The sequence below is a fragment of the Macrotis lagotis genome, chromosome 4 (genome assembly GCF_037893015.1).
Source record: "Macrotis lagotis isolate mMagLag1 chromosome 4, bilby.v1.9.chrom.fasta, whole genome shotgun sequence".
NCBI classification, from domain to species: domain Eukaryota; kingdom Metazoa; phylum Chordata; class Mammalia; order Peramelemorphia; family Peramelidae; genus Macrotis; species Macrotis lagotis.
The window spans coordinates 270311071-270328362 of record NC_133661.1 but is presented as its reverse complement, the minus strand read 5'-3'; the positions used below and the strand labels follow the sequence as shown (position 1 = coordinate 270328362).

Sequence of the window (17292 nt, the reverse complement as noted above, 5' to 3'; positions counted from 1 at the left end):
CAAGTCAGTAACCCCATTGCCTTAAATAAATAAAACATTTTAAAAAAAAGAATGTTGAAAACTATCTTTACATGTAACAGAAAAAAATATTAAGTGTTTAAAAGATTAACAAATCATTCAATATATAGCCACGTTGGATCTTTACAAGGATAGTTCAGCATTAAGGAAATAGTAAAACTATACTATAAACCAAGACATTCAAAAACTACATAATAATTTCAATTGATATAGACAAAGTCTTTGGGAATATAACGTTCATTTATGCTAAAATCCTACACACAAAAGTGTAGACCTTTTCACAACTCATCTGACAATATTAGTGTTCCTCCCTTTCCTTAACCTTTCAAAGTTGTCTATTCCCAACTTTTATCATATAACAATTTGCAAGATGTTATGTGAAATTCAGGTTTGTTTTGATTTCCATTTCTCTTATAATGAGTGATTTGAAGCAATTTTCATTTAATTAATGATTATTTTTATCTCTTAGCTACTTCCCTTCTCTCTTTCTGAAGAAAAGGAAATAGGAAAAAAAAGAAAAAGTACTAAATAAACTGAAATAGTAAATTTAGCATTTTTTGTGTAACATAGAACTGGGAAGTTAATGCCAGTATATTGAAGAATGGCTAAACAAGGTGTGATATGCAAATGTTGCATATTTTTGCACCATAAGAAATAATGAATATGAAGAATTCATAGAACTATGGAAAAAGTTATGTGAATTTAAGCAGACTCAAGTGTTGAAAATTAGGAAAACAGTATGGAGTATAGAATAATCCATATGCTTTCAGATTAGTTTGGGTAGTTTACTGTAACTACTTTTTTTCCCTTTAAAAACATAAATTCTTTGTTTTAAGAGTTCCTTTCTGTGTTAGGGATGGAGCATCAATGTATTAGGGAATGTAGGATATCCAAAAAATTTTATCATTGAAGCTGGAGACATAAAATTTTCTCCACAATTTCCAAATTCAATGTGAAGAGACTTGGGTTAATTTTTCATTTCCTTATATTTACAGTTTCCATTTGAAAAAATAGTAATTCCTAACATGGAAAGATTTTAAAAAAAAAATCAGTTGACATCTCTAAAATATGTTATTATTATTATTATTATTATTATTATTATTATTTGAGTCTAAAAGGCCCATAAATACAAAGGGAGTATCATTTTTTAAAAAAAGTACAGATGATTAAACAAGTAAAATCCAGTTTTAGATAGATATGAATAAGAGTTTAAAAGAGTATGATTCCTCTATTTCAGTGAATAGTTGTTAGGTATGAAACCTTAATTTCTTCTGATTAAATTTTAATAACCAAAACCCTTTAAATAAGAATTATTGAAATGTTAAATTCCTGTAACAAATTTATTATCTATTCAAATGGGCAAATATTTTTGGTCATGTAGCTCACAATTAATATATAAAAGACATGCTAAAAACAATAGTCAGGAAAAGCAGTATATCTAATTCTATTCTGGGAAAGTATGTTCCAACTTCTTGCTTCCTCCTTCTGCCAAGGAAGGTGGGCAACTCCTTAATGAGTATTAAGTTGTTTGGGGGTTCTGAGAAACTAATTGATTTGTCCAGGGTCAAAAGATTAATATAGATGAGAGGCATTTATAGCTTTCTTAATCTACTAAGACCATTCTACTTTCTACTTATCCAAGATAAAATTTAAAGAAGTATTTTTAATAGAAAATACCTAGTTTTGTGATTAGAATATCTTGTTATTGACTTCTTTTCTTTGTTCTATAAAACAATGTGTATATATAATACACATATAGAGTATATAGTATTTAAAGTCAATTGTCAGCATTTGCATGTTTAACTTTCATGACTTCAAGCATTTGTGTGATTTTATTAAACACTTCATTTTCACTTTCACATTGGCAACCATGGACATTCTTGGCTATGCTCAGTAGAGAAAAGAATATGAGTTATAATACATGCAAGTTTTTGGAGCAACTATTTACTATTAGTCACTTCACTGTTCTTGTTCACTCTACCATTATAAAAAAAAACTGTGTGTTTGCAAATTTTCATTGTTTGCCTTTAAAACTCATATTTTGCATGCAGTTAATACACACAGATATTCAGAGTATATCACTTGTCCTTTGGCCTTTAAGTCCAAGTATGTGAATTTAGTGATGCGACTTAAAATGAGAAAATAAAGGTTTTAAATAAATTCATAGAATTTCTGTACTTGCTGTTGGCCACAAGTTTGGTGTGAGTGAATCAATTATTCACTATATCCATAAAAAAGGAAGAAACTATTTTTTGGTGCTGTAGGTTTCATATTTTGCAAAAAGTGAATATTGTCTTAAATCAGTTTTTTTATTTGAAATGTTAAGTACAAAAGGTTATAGAATTCTATGAAGCTACTAATGAGAAAAAATATTTTTCATATTACCAATTTCATTTTGTGTACTGCATTTTATGGATTATTTCATAGTTACTGTGTTAGTCACAGCAATCTCTAGCAAAAGATTGGTGGTTATGTGAGTCTAATCCTCATTTCCCAGAGGTTCAGTGTACCAGCATTTGCATTTTTGACGTTCACTCCATTTTCTAGGAATACTAACCTCTGTAAAAGTTGAGTATGGATTGTGTTGTCATATAGAATAGAAAATAGGAAACTATGATTTGGAAAAGTGCTTTTTCTTCAGGACATACAATTGAGAGAGAGCAGAACGGTGTGACATAGTCTCGGGGTGCTTGACTCCAAATCCTGTGTTCTTACCAGTCTTTTACCTTTCAATACACAAATAGGTAAATTGTCATTATTCAATATGTTTTCATCATTTCATTATCTGACACTACCTACCAGAATGTTTTGAACATAAATATGTACTAAATAAATGCTGAAATGCAGTTTTCCTTCTTAGAAAGTTGATCTTCCACTTATTTGTACTTTTCCTCTGGGAAAATTAATTGTAAGGCAGATGATATGGCACTTTCAAAGCTTTGGATATTTAATTGCCTTAGTTTTGTTCTTAGTGATAGAAATAAAAACAAGAACAGGAGAATAAAACTTGATTTTTTAATTGTTGATAATTATCCAAGAATCAAAGTGATTTCTCTCCTAGATAATATTGTCCTAGAATTAAAGAGAATTTCACATCTCCCTCTTTTTCAAATATGAGGTGACATATTTTAGTTTATCTACAATAAGATTAAACGTGAAAATGACAAAGATGACTTTTATACCATAAAACTTTTTTGCATTGTCTGTAATATTAGCTATGCCTGGTGAACATTCTTTTCAGCCAGACTAAATCTCATTTAAAGGAACTGAAAAAATAATTCTCAATGATTCCTCTTTTTTTGTTAATCTTTGTTTATAAAATTCTCAGGTTAAAAGGAATCAAGAGAAAATCTGTTCTTTGCCTCTAGGCAGGGTCAAATCATTGGGAAAAGATAATTGCTTTTTTTTCATAATAAGCTGAAAAGAAGACTCAAATGGTAGTAATCTCTAGTATCTCACAATCTTTAGTTTCTCTTGCCTTGAATAAAAGGAAGACTGGAAAAAAATAAAATTATTTTTCTAATATTTCAAAAAAGATGTTTTTCTTTTTCTTAATGACTTTTTCAGGGAAAGAGAGAATATTTATCTTGAAATTTATAGTGGAAAGATTTAAAAAATTATCTCCCCCCCTTTATTTTTTTATTTATTTTTGGTTTTTGCAAGACAATGGGGCTAAGTGACTTACCTAAGGTCACATGGCTAGGTAAGTATTATGTGTCTGTGGTAGGATTTGAACTCAGGCCTTCCTCACTCCAGGGCCAGTGTTCTATCCACCTGCCCCTTTCTCTTATATTTTAGAAAAAAATTAGAGAGAAAAAACAAAAACAAAACAAAAGAAAAGGGGAAATTGTGACTTTACACGTATCGGTTATATATATATATATATATATATATATATATATATATATATATATATATATATATATATATAAATATGTATGTATGTATGTGTATGTGAATGATTAGTGTTTATTTTTTGGATGACAACTTAATTCATTATTTTCCCCTTAGGTATACTTTGATCAATTTAAAGAAGCACTAATACTTGTTTTATCCAGAACATTCTCTTTTGAAGAACACTTTGAAGAACCAGGTAAGATTTTTTTCCCTTTCTTATTCCCTATTTCCTTTTAAAACTAGTTTTTAACAAAGGAACAATTTGTAGAGGAGAGTATGAGTAGAAGAGTTTTAAGTTTGAAAGGCATCTGCTTTTCAAAGACTGGTTATTTTCGATATTGCAGTTTTGTAAATACTGAGCACTAACAGAACACTTTTATTACTTTATATGGGAAGAGGTAATTGATATTCCCCCCCTAGGATCAATTTGTATCGCATTAACTCATTCTTGGAGTAGAGTTGAAAAGACTAGAAGAATGCTCCATTTCCCATTATCAAAAACCAAACACTGAGTACGGTTATCCCTTCCACATTATGACTTTCCCCATCATAGTTTCAGTATATTATGGATCAGTATAAGAAATGGAAATGAGAATTTTTGAGGAGTTTTGTGAAAGGCATAGACAACACACAAAAGTCAGCAGACAACACAGAGTCTATGACTAAATAAATAACCCAGATTTTTACAAAAAAGATACTTGAAACACCCCATAAAAGAAAAAAGAAAAAATTCAAACTTCTTCTCTGGTACAAAGGGAGGACAAAAAAATTTTATGCGGGAGTTTAACACCCTCCCCCCATCCCCCCCATATGTCACATAAACCAAAAGAAACTTTACATAATTGAACAAGGAGAAATAGAATCAGAATGCTCTGAGCACTATTCCAATCCTATATGACAGACACAGTTTTACATTTCATAGGTTTAAAAAGAGGAGTAGATTAAGTAATAGTGGGAAATGTCAAAGATGTTGAGATTTGTACATTTATATTCTCAAATTTTGATATCTTTTACATTCCAACACCTTTTACCTCATAAATGTCCCTGTAATTTCATTAAAATGTCTTTGTCACCTAGGTTTTAACTGTCAAGTTTGCTCCAAGATTGAGTTGATCTTTTTCTGCATAAACTGGGCAAATTAAATTATATTTTAGAACATCAAATGAGGTTAAGCTATTGTAGAAATGCTTCTAAAGGGAAACATACCTTGAGATGATTTTATTTATCTAAGATTTCTGAGGAAGAGCTAAATCTTAAATAATACTCAGGGGAATATTTGGAGAGTGGAATTTTTGTATTAAAAACAATTCTTTCTGAGTTTTTTTCAATTGCAAGTAATTACTTGCTAATATAAAAGTTTTATAGAAGTGATGCTTCTCTTCTTAGATGTTCTTGTTATATTTGATTATGCCCGGAATTAAAGTAAGCAGAAATGTTTTATTATTTTCATTTTAGAAGTATGTTAAGAAATAAAGATTTGCTGTGCCATTTCCCTTTCTCTTTCTACTATTTTATAGTATTCAATTGTGAGAAAGAAAATTCTAATTGGAGAGGCTTACTATTCATTAGGAACCCTGAAGGTGATAATCTAGAAGATTATTACTTTTTGTATTTTTTTCTTAGACAGTATAGTTATCATAGATTATTGCTAAAGGAAAGAGGAGTTCAGGTGTTCTTTGTTATCTCCTTTTGATAACAGTTTCTTGCCTACTGCTTAGATTGTTATACTACTTAAACAAAAGTGCAAGATCTGAGAACCTTGTATTGTTGGTATGGTGACGTGAGGTGATCAGGATTTAACATGACTCTTTTCCACCAGCTAGTTGTATGACCATGGACTATGGGCTTTTGCTTCTCTGGGCTTTGATTTCCTCATCTGTAAAAATGGAAAGTTAGGTTGGTGCAGTGGATAGAGTAGAGTGCTGGGTTCAAAGTCAAGAGGATTTATTTGCAAAAATAATCTGGAGAAGGAAATTATAATCTACTCTAGGATCTATGCCAAGAAAACTCAAAATGGGATTATAAAGTCAGATACAACTGAAACAAATGAATAACAACAAAAAACAAAAAAATGGATGGGAGGAGCTTAAATTAAATCATCCTGAAAGCCCTTACTAATCTAATATGATTTCTTATTATTTTAAATTCTCTAAGTTTTTCTACCTGTAAAATGAGAATTATTTTATCTATAACATATGTTGTTGTGAGGCTTTGGTTTATAATAGATTGCTTTTTGGACTTTTCCCTGAAAATTAAGTGCTTACTGTGTGCCAGACACTGTAATAAACACTGGGGTGGGGGTGGGGATACAAAAAGAGGCAAAAAAACTGTCTCTGCCTTCAAGGAACTTACAATTTAATGGGAAAGATAGCATACAAATCAACATGTACAAAGCAGGCTCTCTCTCTCTCTCTCTCTCTCTCTCTCTCTGTATATATATATATATATATAAAATAATTAGGAAATTAGGAAATAATTAATAGAAAGAAAGCACTAGAATTAGGTAGCTTCTTGGAGAAAGTGAGATTTTAGTTAACACTTAAAGAAAATCAGGGAATTCAATAGACAAAGCTGAGGTGTGAGAGTGGAGGCACATAAAGACAGTCACAGAGGTTTCCCTGAGCCAGGAGTTGTAGCATCTTATTCATGGAACAGCCAGGAGACTAGTGTCTTTGGATCAATGTAAGGTGTCAGAAGACTGAAAATGTAGGAGGGGACTAACACTGGGGGATTAAGGGAATAGGGGACTAGTTTTTAAATGCCAAATAAAATGTTTTGTATTTGCTCCTGGAGGTAATAAGAAGCCACTGAAATTTATTGACTAGGTCAAGTGACATGATCAGACCTAAGTTTGAGGAAAATGACTAAAGTGGCTGAATGGAGGATGACCTAGAGTTGGGAGAGATTGAAGCAAGCTGATTCATAACAGACTTTTCCGGGATGAGGTGATAAAGGCCTGCATTAGAATAGTGGATGTGTCAGAGAAGAGAGAGAGCATATACAAGAGTTGCAAAGATAAAATTCAATAGATGTTGGGAAGAGCCTGGATTTGGGTGATGATGAGAGATCATGAAAGTCTGGAAACATGGTGTTGCCCTATAAGTAAAGTTCTTTGCAACCCTTAAAGAATCAGTCATTCTGCTATGAGATTGCTAAATTCATTCCATGACATTCCACTGCTCCCAAATTTTTGGTTTCAAGAGGCTTTTTCTTCTAGGATAAAATTCAAGCACCTTTCTCTGAAATTAATGTCCTTCATAATCTGACTCTAACCTGTCTTTACAGACCAATCTCACATTATTCCCCATCACGTACTGCATATACTAGACAAACTGGTCTGCTTGCATTTTTGTGTGTATTATATTTCACTTTCTACCTACCCTTTCTGCTTTTGCATGGGCTGTCCTCATGCCTAGAATGCCTTTTTGCTTGTGTCTCTTGGAATCCTTGCCTCCTTTCAAGGCTCAATGCAAATACAGTTTTTTTTAAATTTTTTTTATTTTTATTAAAGATATTATTTGAGTTTTACAATTTTCCCCCAGTCTTGCTTCCTTCCCCCACCCCCACCCCACAGATAGCACTCTGTCAGTCTTTATTTTGTTTCCATGTTGTACCTTGATCCAAATTGGGTGTGATGAGAGAGAAATCATATCCTTAAAGAGAACAGAATTCTCAGAGGTAGCAAGATCAGACAATAAGATAACTGTATTTTTTTTCCAAATTAAAGGGAATAGTCCTTGTACTTTGTTCAAACTCCACAGCTCCTTATCTGGATACAGATGGTACTCTCCTTTGCAGACAGCCCCAAATTGTTCCAAATTGTTGCACTGATGGAATGAGCAAGTTCTTCCAGGTTGAACATCACTCCCATGTGGCTGTTAGGGTGTACAGTGTTTCTCTGGTTCTGCTCATCTCACTTGGCATCAGTTCATGCAAATCCCTCCAGGTTTCCCTGAAATCCCGTCCCTCCTGGTTTCTAATAGAACAATAGTGTTCCATGACATACATATACCACAGTTTGCTAAGCCATTCCCCAATTGAAGGACATTTACTGGATTTCCAATTCTTTTCCACCACAAACAGGGCTGCTATAAATATTTTTGTACAAGTAATGTTTTTACCCTTTTTCCTCATCTCTTCAGGGTATAGACCCAGTAGTGGTATTGCTGGGTCAAAGGGTATGCACATTTTTGTTGCCCTTTGGGCATAGTTCCAAATAGCTCTCCAGAAGGGTTAGATGAATTCACAGCTCCACCAACAGTGTAATAGTGTTCCAGATTTCCCACATCCCTTCCAACAATGATCATTATCCTTCCTGGTCATACTGGCCAATCTGAGTGGTGTGAGGTGGTACCTCAGAGAAGCTTTAATTTGCATTTCTCTAATAATTAATGATTTAGAGCATTTTTTCATATGGCTATGCATTGCTTTGATCTCCTCATCTGTAAATTGCCTTTGCATATCCTTTGACTATTTGTCAATTGGGGAATGGCTTTTGTTTTAAAAATATGACTCAGTTCTCTGTATATTTTAGAAATGAGTCCTTTGTCAGAATCATTAGTTGTAAAGATTGTTTCCCAATTTACTACTTTTCTTTTGATCTTGATTACATTGGTTTTATCTGTACAAAAGATTTTTAATTTAATGTAATCGAAATCATCTAATTGGTTTTTAGTGATGTTCTCCAACTTTTCCTTAGTCATAAACTGTTCCCCTTTCCATAGATCTGACAGGTAGACTAGTCCTTGATCTTCTAATTTTCTTATAGTATTGTTTTTTATGTCTATGTCCTGTAACTATTTGGATCTTATCTTGGTAAAGGGTGTGAGGTGTTGGTCTAATCTAAGTTTCTTCCATACACTCTTCCAATTATCCCAGCAGTTTTTATCAAAGAGGGAGTTTTTATCCCAATGGCCTGACTCTTTGGGTTTATCAAACAGCAGATTACTATAATCCTCTCCTGCTTTTACACCTAGTCTATTCCACTGGTCCACCACTCTATTTCTTAGCCAATACCAAACAGTTTTGATGACTGATGCTTTATAATATAATTTTAGATCGGGTAGTGCTAAGGTACCTTCGTTTGCATTTTTTTTCATTAAGCTCCTGGCAATTCTTGACTTTTTATTTCTCCATATGAATTTACTTACAATTTTTTCTAACTCATAAAAGTAAATTTTTGGAATTTTGATTGGTAGGGTACTAAACAGATAGTTTAGCTTTGGTAGAATTGTCATTTTTTATTATATTAGCTCTCCCTATCCATGAGCAGTTGATATTTGCCCAGTTATTTAAATCTGATTTAATTTGTGTGAGAAGTGTTTTATAATTGTTTTCAAAAAAGATTCTGAGTCTGTCTTGGCAAATAGACTCCCAAATAATTTACACTGTCTGAGGTTACTTTGAAGGGATTTCTCTTTCTAGCTCTTCCTGCTGTTTCTTGCTAGATAGATATAGAAAAGTTGAGGATTTATGAGGGTTTATTTTATAACCTGAAACTTTGCTAAAATTGCTAATTGTTTCCAGTAGTTTTTTGGATGATTTCTTGGGATTCTCTAGGTAGACCATCATGTCATCTGCAAAGAGTGAGAGTTTTGTCTCTTCTTTCCCAATTCTAATTCCTTTAATTTCTTTTTCTTCTCTAATTGTTGAAGCTAACATTTCTAATACAATATTGAATAGTAGTGGTGATAATGGGCACCCTTGATTGACCCCTGATCTTATTGGGAATGCCTTTAGCCTCTCCCCATTGAATATAATGCCTGTTGATGGTTTCAGATAGATACTGCTAATTATTTTAAGGAACAGTCCATTTATTCCTACAATCTCTAGTGTTTTTAATAGGAATGGATGCTGTATTTTGTCAAAAGCTTTTTCAGCATCTATTGATATGATCATATGATTTCTGATAGGTTTGTTATTGATATAATTGAGTATACTAACAGTTTTCCTAATATTGAACCATCCATGCATTCCTGGAATAAATCCTACTTGATCATAATGTATTATCCTAGTAATGACTTGTTGTAGTCATTTTGCTAAGATTTTATTTAGGATTTTTGCATCTATATTCATCAGGGAAATAGGTCTATAATTTTCTTTTTCTGTTTTAACTCTTCCTGGTTTAGGTAACAGTACCATATTGGTTTCATAGAAAGAGTTAGGCAGAGTTCCATCTTTCCTTATTTTTCCAAAGAGTTTATATAGGATTGGAACCAATTGTTCCTTAAATGTTTGGTAGAATTCACTTGTGAATCCATCAGGCCCTGGAGATTTTTTTTTAGGGAGTTCAATAATGGCTTGTTGAATTTCTTTTTCTGAGATAGGGTTGTTTAGGTGTTTAATCCCTTCTTCATTTAACCTGGGCAACTTATATTTTTGTAAATATTCATCCATTTCACTTAGATTATCAAATTTATTGGCATAGAGTTGGGCAAAATAATTTTGAATTATTACTTTAATTTCCTCCTCATTGGTGGTGAGTTCACCTTTTTCATTTATAATACTAGCAATTTGGTTTTCTTCTTTCTTTTAATCAAATTGATCAGAGGTCTATCAAGTTTATTAGTTTTTTCATAATACCAACTCTTGGTTTTATTTATTAATTCAATAGTTTTTTTGCTTTTGCTTTTATTAATTTCTCCTTTAATTTTTAGAATTTCTAATTTGGTATTTGATTGGGGATTTTTGATTTGTTCTTTCTCTAATTTTTTTAGTTGCATGTTTAGTTCATTGATTTCCTCTTTCTCCAATTTATTCATATAAGCATTTAGAGCGATAATATATCCCCTGAGTGTCTCTTTGAATAAATCCAATAGGTTTTGTTATGTTGTTTCATTATTATCATTATCTAGGATAAAATGTTTAATTCTTTCTATAATTTGTTTTTTGGTCCACTCATTTTTTTAAATGAGGTTATTCAGTTTCCAATTTGCTCTGGGTCTATATCTCCTTGGCCCAGTATTGCATATGACTTTTATTGCATTGTGATCTGAGAAAGATGTATTCACTATTTCTGCCTTTCTGCAGTTGATCATTAGGTTTTTATGTCCTACTACATGGTCAATTTTTGTATAAGTTCCATGTACTGCAGAGAAAAAGGTATATTCCTTTCTATCCCCATTCAGTTTCCTCCATAAGTCTACCATATCTAATTTTTCTAACAGTATATTTACCGCCCTAATTTCTTTCTTGTTTGTTTTATGATTTGATTTATCTAGATCTGATAGTGGGAGGTTGAGGTCTCCCACTAGTAGAGTTTTGCTGTCTATGTCTTCCTGTAATTCTTTCAGCTTCTCCTCTAAGAATCTGGGTGCTGTCCCACTGGGTGCATATATATTCAATATTGAAATGACTTTATTGTCTATGGTACCTTTTAGGAGGATAAAGTTTCCTTCCTTATCTCTTTTAACCTATCTATTTTTGCTGCTGCTTTGTCTGAGATAAGGATTGCTACCCCTGATTTTTTTTACTTCAGCTGAAGCAAAATATATTTTGCTCCAACCTTTTACCTTTACTCTATATGTATCTCTCTGCTTCAAATGAGTTTCTTGTAAGCAGCATATTGTAGGATTCTGGTTTTTAATCCACTCTGCTATTTGCTTACGTTTTAAGGGAGAGTTCATCCCATTCACATTCAAGGTTATGATTACTAATTCTTTATCGCCCTCTGTGCTATCTTCCCTCTGTTTGTATTTCCCCCCCTTTCCCCCCTTTTATCCATATTCCCCAGTATTTTGTTTTTGAATACCACCCCTTCAGTGTGTTTGCCCTCCTATATCAACCCTCCCCTTTCTTTCCCCTTTCCCTTTTTCCCTTTTCCCTTCCCTTCCTTTTGTTATTTTCCCCACTCCCCTTCCCTTTCTCCGTCCCCCCTCCCCTTTTCCCCTTTTAATACTTGAAAGGTTAGATGTTTTATAAGTTAACTGAGTATGTGTAGGTTGACTTTAAGCGAAGTCTGATGAGAAGAAGATTCAGGTGTTTCTTCTCTGCTCCCTTCTTCCCCCCTATTACCATAGGTTTTTTTGTACCTCTTAGTGTAATGAGATTTGTCCCATTCAATCCCCTCCCTCCTCCTGTCTCTTTCCCGTCCCCCCTTTTTAGGGAGGTAGTGTATTTTTTTAGATCATTCTATCTATGTCATAGAAAATTCTGAGTGTCTGTCCCTTCTAGTTCAGTATATTCTGTTGAATAGAGTCAAAATTCCTGAGAGTTATTAGAGTCTTTCTCCCAAGTGGGATTAAAGCCAGTTATATCCCATTAGATAGCAGTCTCATGGATAGGTCATAGATGTCCATCATTTCTGGCTAGGTATATTCTCTCTGTTAGAGTTACATTTCTCAGGATTTATGAGAGTCTTCCCCCCCATTCTGGGATATAGCCAGTTTCAACTTACTGGATTGCATTTTTTTTCTTTTACCATCCCCCCCCTTTTTTTTTTACCTTTTCATGTGTCACTTGAACCTCCTATTTGATGTCCAAATTTTCTGTTTAGCTCTGGTCTTTTCATCAGAAATTTTTGGAATTCTTCCATTTCGTTAAATGTCCATCTTTTTCCCTTGAAGAGAAGGCTCAGCTTTGCAGGAAAGTAGATTCTTGGCTGCATTCCAAGCTTCCGTGCTCTTCGAAATATTTCGTTCCAGGCCCTTCAATCCCTTAAAGTTGATGCAGCCAAGTCCTGCGTGATCCTTACTGTGGCTCCTTGATATTTAAATTGTTTCTTTCTGGCTGCTTGCAGGATTTTCTCTTTTATCTGATAGTTCTGGAGTTTGGCCACAACATTCCTTGGTGTTTTCATTTTAGGATCTTTTTCTGGTGGGGATCGATGTACTCTTTCAATAACTACTTTGCCCTCCGATTCCATGATATCAGGGCAGTTTTCCATCACTAGATCCTGTAATATTAAGTCCAGGCTTTTTTTTCTCTTCAATGTTTTCAGGAAGTCCTATAATTTTCAGGTTGCCCCTCCTCGATCTATTCTCGAGGTCAGTGGCTTTGTTGATGAGGTATTTTACATTTGCTTCTATTTTTTCTATTGTTTTGATTTTGTTTAACTGACTGTTGCTGTCTCATGGAGTCATTAGTTTCTGTAGACTCTGTTCTTTTTTTTAGTTTTCTTCATTAACCATTTGCAACTCCTTTTCCAATTGGTCAATTCTACTTTTGAAAGAGCTTTCCATTTGACCAATTGAGGTTTTGAGAGAATTAATTTCTTTTTTGTATTTGCTCATTTGAGGATCTGAAAATTTATTCTCCTTTTGTGTTTGTCTAATTGTACTTTCTAAGGTTTTGTTTTCTTGTTGTAAGGTATTAATTGTCTCTCCCAAATTTTTAAGCTCCTTCCTTATTTCTTTAAGGAAGTCTTTCTATGCTGGAGACCAGATTGTATTCTCCTCAGAGGTTCCAGGTCTCTCTGAGTTGGGGTCTTTCCCTTCCAGGAATTTTTCTATGGATCCACCTTTCTGCTGACCCTTCTTCATTATGCTAAGACCTTGAGTTGGGGGGGGGGGCTGGTTCACCTGGGCTTGGGCTTGCCAAAGGCTTTACTGAGTGCAGTTTCTCTGGCTGGCCAGTAGGAGGAGCTGGTTGCCCTTTCTGGGGTGTCTGTGACCTTGGTTGCGAGGCCTTCTCCCTTTGCTTGAGGGAAGGAATTGGAGCTATTGAATTCTTTTGCCTTCAATCAATGGTGGGCTTTACCCTGGCCTGAGGTCATTCCTCAGCTGGGCTGGTTCTTTTGCTCACACACCTGGGCCTGAGGCAGAAGTAGTTTGCAATTGTTTGTTTTGGAGGAGGCTTCAGTGCAATGGAGGGGTGGACTCAGAGTTTCTCAGACCTGAGGAGCCCAGGGATGGCATCCGCAGCTCTCCTGCACCAGAACTCTCCCCGCAGCCCCTTCCCTAACCTCCAGGGGGACAGCACCAACACCAGTGCCTCTGCTTCCCGCAGACCCAAACCCCTTTCGTCCAGCCCCACTGCTGATCCAGCAGGTCTGGCTCTCAGGCCCTCAGACTCCCGGTTCCAATTCAGCTGTTAATCTGGCTGATCCGGGGCTGTTCCTCCCTCGGAGCCCAGACTCACCTGCCCATACTCAGCCAAGGCTGCTGCAGGAGACAAATCCTGAGGTAAATGTTTCTCTCCTGGCTTTTCTTTCTGGGTTTCCTGGTTCGGATTTCTTTTAAGAGGTTTTTTTTTCATGTGATAGATGGGGAAGAGATCAGGAGACTTTAGAACTGTGCCTGTCTTCTCTCCGCCATCTTAGCCAGAAGTCACAAATACAGTTTTCTTAAGAGACTTATTCTGATTGGCCATGATTATATTTATTTCGTATAACTCCTGGGTTTACTCCTCTGGAGCCAAACAACAAGGCTAATCTGTCCAAATAATAATCTTTCTGCTATTTGAAGAGAACATTCCTGTCCTCTTGTCCTTTTCTTTACACATATAGGGGAAAAATCTCTTCAACAAATCTTTGTATATCATGAAGTTAAAGTTCTTTTCTATTTCGGTTGTCATCTCTTGGACACTTTCTATCCTATGCATGTCCTTCTTAATTGGGTCATCCATTGTAAACAGGTGGGGTAAAAGCAGAATACCATGGAATCAGCACTTCTCTATTCCTGGATGTGTGACCATTTCTTCTAATAAGACTGCATCCTCCCAGAACCTCCAATTTTTTTAAATAAAGATTTTATTTATTTTGAGTTTTACAATTTTCCCCCTGATCTTACTTCCTTTCCCCCACCTCCACAGAAGGCAATTTGTCAGTCTTTACATTGTTTCCATGTTATATATTGATCCAAATTGAATGTGATGACAGAGAAATCATATCCTTAAAGAAGAAACATAAAATATAAGAGATAGCAAGATCAGACAATAAGATATCAGTTTTTTTTCTAAATTAAAGGTAATAGTCCTTGGTCTTTGTTCAAACTCCACAATTCTTTCTCTGGATACAGATAGTATTCTCCATTGCTGACAGCCCCAAATTGTCCCTGATTGTTGCACTGATGGAATGAGTGAATCCATCAAGATTGATCATCACCCCCATGTTGCTGTTAGGGTATACAGTGTTCTGCTCATCTCACTCAGCATCAGTTCATGCAAATCCCTCCAGGCTTCCCTGAATTCCCATCCCTCCTGGTTTATACCAGAACAATAGTGCAGAACCTCCATTTTAAGGAAAGTTCTCAGTCTAGCTTTCATTCTAACTCTGAATTTTGTCTACTGTGTCCCTATTAATGCATCTTCTCTGTTTTCTCCTTACTTTAGAACTCCCTTTTAAGTGTTTTCTCCTCCCATTAATTAGTAAACTCCTTAAGGGCATAGATTGTCTTTCTGCTTCTGTTTCTATTCCTAGTGTTTTTCAATGTTTGATACATAGTAGGTACTTATTAAATTCTTGTTAACTTGTGACTATATAATATCCTAGAAGGTAATCCCCTTTAAGAGATGCAAGTTCAGATTTTGATAAAGTAGATGATTAAATGCATGCTTGCTTTCTTTCGTTTTCAGTTTCTTTATCTTACAATTCTTGGCTTGTTCAAACCCAGTAATGACCAAGTATCAACTTTTTTTCTATCCAAATTCTTCCATGCAATCTGAACTATTTATGGAGGCAGCAGGGTAACAAAATGGATAGAGCACTGACAAAGAGTCAGAACGAACTGAATTTAAATAAAGTCTCAGACATTTACTAGCTATGGGTTAAGTGGCCAAGTCACCTAATATAGTCTGCATAAAATGTCTTCATCTGTAAAATGTGGATAATAATATAGCCTATTTTCTAGAATTGTTTAAAGAAAAAATGAGATATTATTTGTAAAGCACTTAGCACAATGCCTGAAATAAAATAAGTACATAATAAATTTCTTTCCTACTGTCATTAAAAAATATCTGATGCAGGAAATACTGGGATGGTGGTAAGAAAAAAACACCATTGAGTAAAGAAAAAATTTAAGTACATTTTAAGTACATAAATGCATTTGGAATTCATTCTTCTCTTTCTTTTTCTCTTATGTTGATATTTTGGAATTGTCAATTTTTTATTATTTAAATCAGAATTATTGAATGTCAAAACTGGAAGAAATATTTATATTTCATCTAATGCAGTCCTCTTATGGGTAAGGAAAATGAGACAACAGCACTTAAGTAGATTAAAGTTACATAGTCAATTGGTGACCAAACAAGTTCCCCCTCACATTCCATTCATTTGGCTCAGTAACTTTAGAGAAGTTAAAAGAAATTGTACTTTGTTGCATAATTACTAAATTTGGAGTTAATGGAGTCTAGTATTAAGATTCTGAAAAGCAGAAATTTGCATTAACCAAAGTTAGATTGCAGTAAATATTAGGATTCATTTCATTTCAATCAAGATTGACTTCTGGGTTTTAAGTACTTTATTTATTTTTGTTTTGCTTATTTTTTGAGACAGGTTCTCCTTATATTTTCCAGGCTGGAAATATATTGGCCTGGATACCAATGCTAATATGCATGTGAACCAAATTTGACACGTTCTAATTTCAACCTGGGCTAGTTTTTTCCTCCTAAAGCAATTGTTATTAACCTATTATTGAGAGGGTACTCATGTTGGTGCCAGAATTAGTATAGACATCATATCTATTTACCACATTGAATCTTAAAATTCTCAAGTTGAAGGAATTAACCAGCAACCTTCCTACTAATAGGGATTACAGTATTTGTGCCACCATGACACCCAGTTTCTATTATCCTAATACATGGTGGTTCTTTTCTTTACTGTGAACCTTACTCTGAGGTCTTAGGTCTTTTTGTCTTTGCTTATAACTGGTTTCTTTAAGGCAAAACAATTGGTAAGGGAAAAAGGAGAGGAGAGGAAACAATTAATTTTAGGTATAGGAACATAGGAAACACTAGAGTATGTTCTGTGGAACATAAGTAGGATTAGAATTCCTACTTCATAATATAAGAATTTGAAATTCCTTTACTTCTTCAAAAAGAGGTTGAAATATTCTAATATGGAGAATGAACATGATTTTAATGAAAAGAACTAAGAAACCCATATTCTAGCTAGTTAAGTGACCTTAAGTCAAATCAGACTCTTAGGATCTTAGATAGGACCTCAGAAACCAATACAATTGAACAAGGATCATTATCTTGACAACATATCCATCTTTGACTAAAGACCTTGGTCATCATTGGATAGGAAACTGGCAAGTTTTTATAATCTTTATCTACAAAATGAGACAATTGGACTAGCTACTGTCTATGTTTTTAATATTTATTAACTTTGTGGTATATTCAAGAGAGCACTGAGTAGAGAGAGATTGGGTTATACCAAAGTGACCCCTTAATGTTGTCTATAGATCCGTGCAGTGGAAGGGATCAACTATTTTGCAGCCT

The 17292-nt window shown here is 34.2% G+C and overlaps 2 protein-coding genes across 2 annotated transcripts in view; both read left to right on the top strand.

Annotated features, from left to right (window-relative positions):
- Positions 1–17292, top strand: part of NIN (ninein) — a 422635-nt gene that overhangs the window by 268547 nt on the left and 136796 nt on the right.
- Positions 1–17292, top strand: part of LOC141522510 (ninein-like) — a 102542-nt gene that overhangs the window by 19339 nt on the left and 65911 nt on the right. The window contains exon 5 of the mRNA XM_074236003.1: positions 4030–4111. Within this exon, the coding sequence (XP_074092104.1) occupies positions 4030–4111 (82 nt within the window). The remainder of the gene's footprint in view (positions 1–4029; positions 4112–17292) is intronic.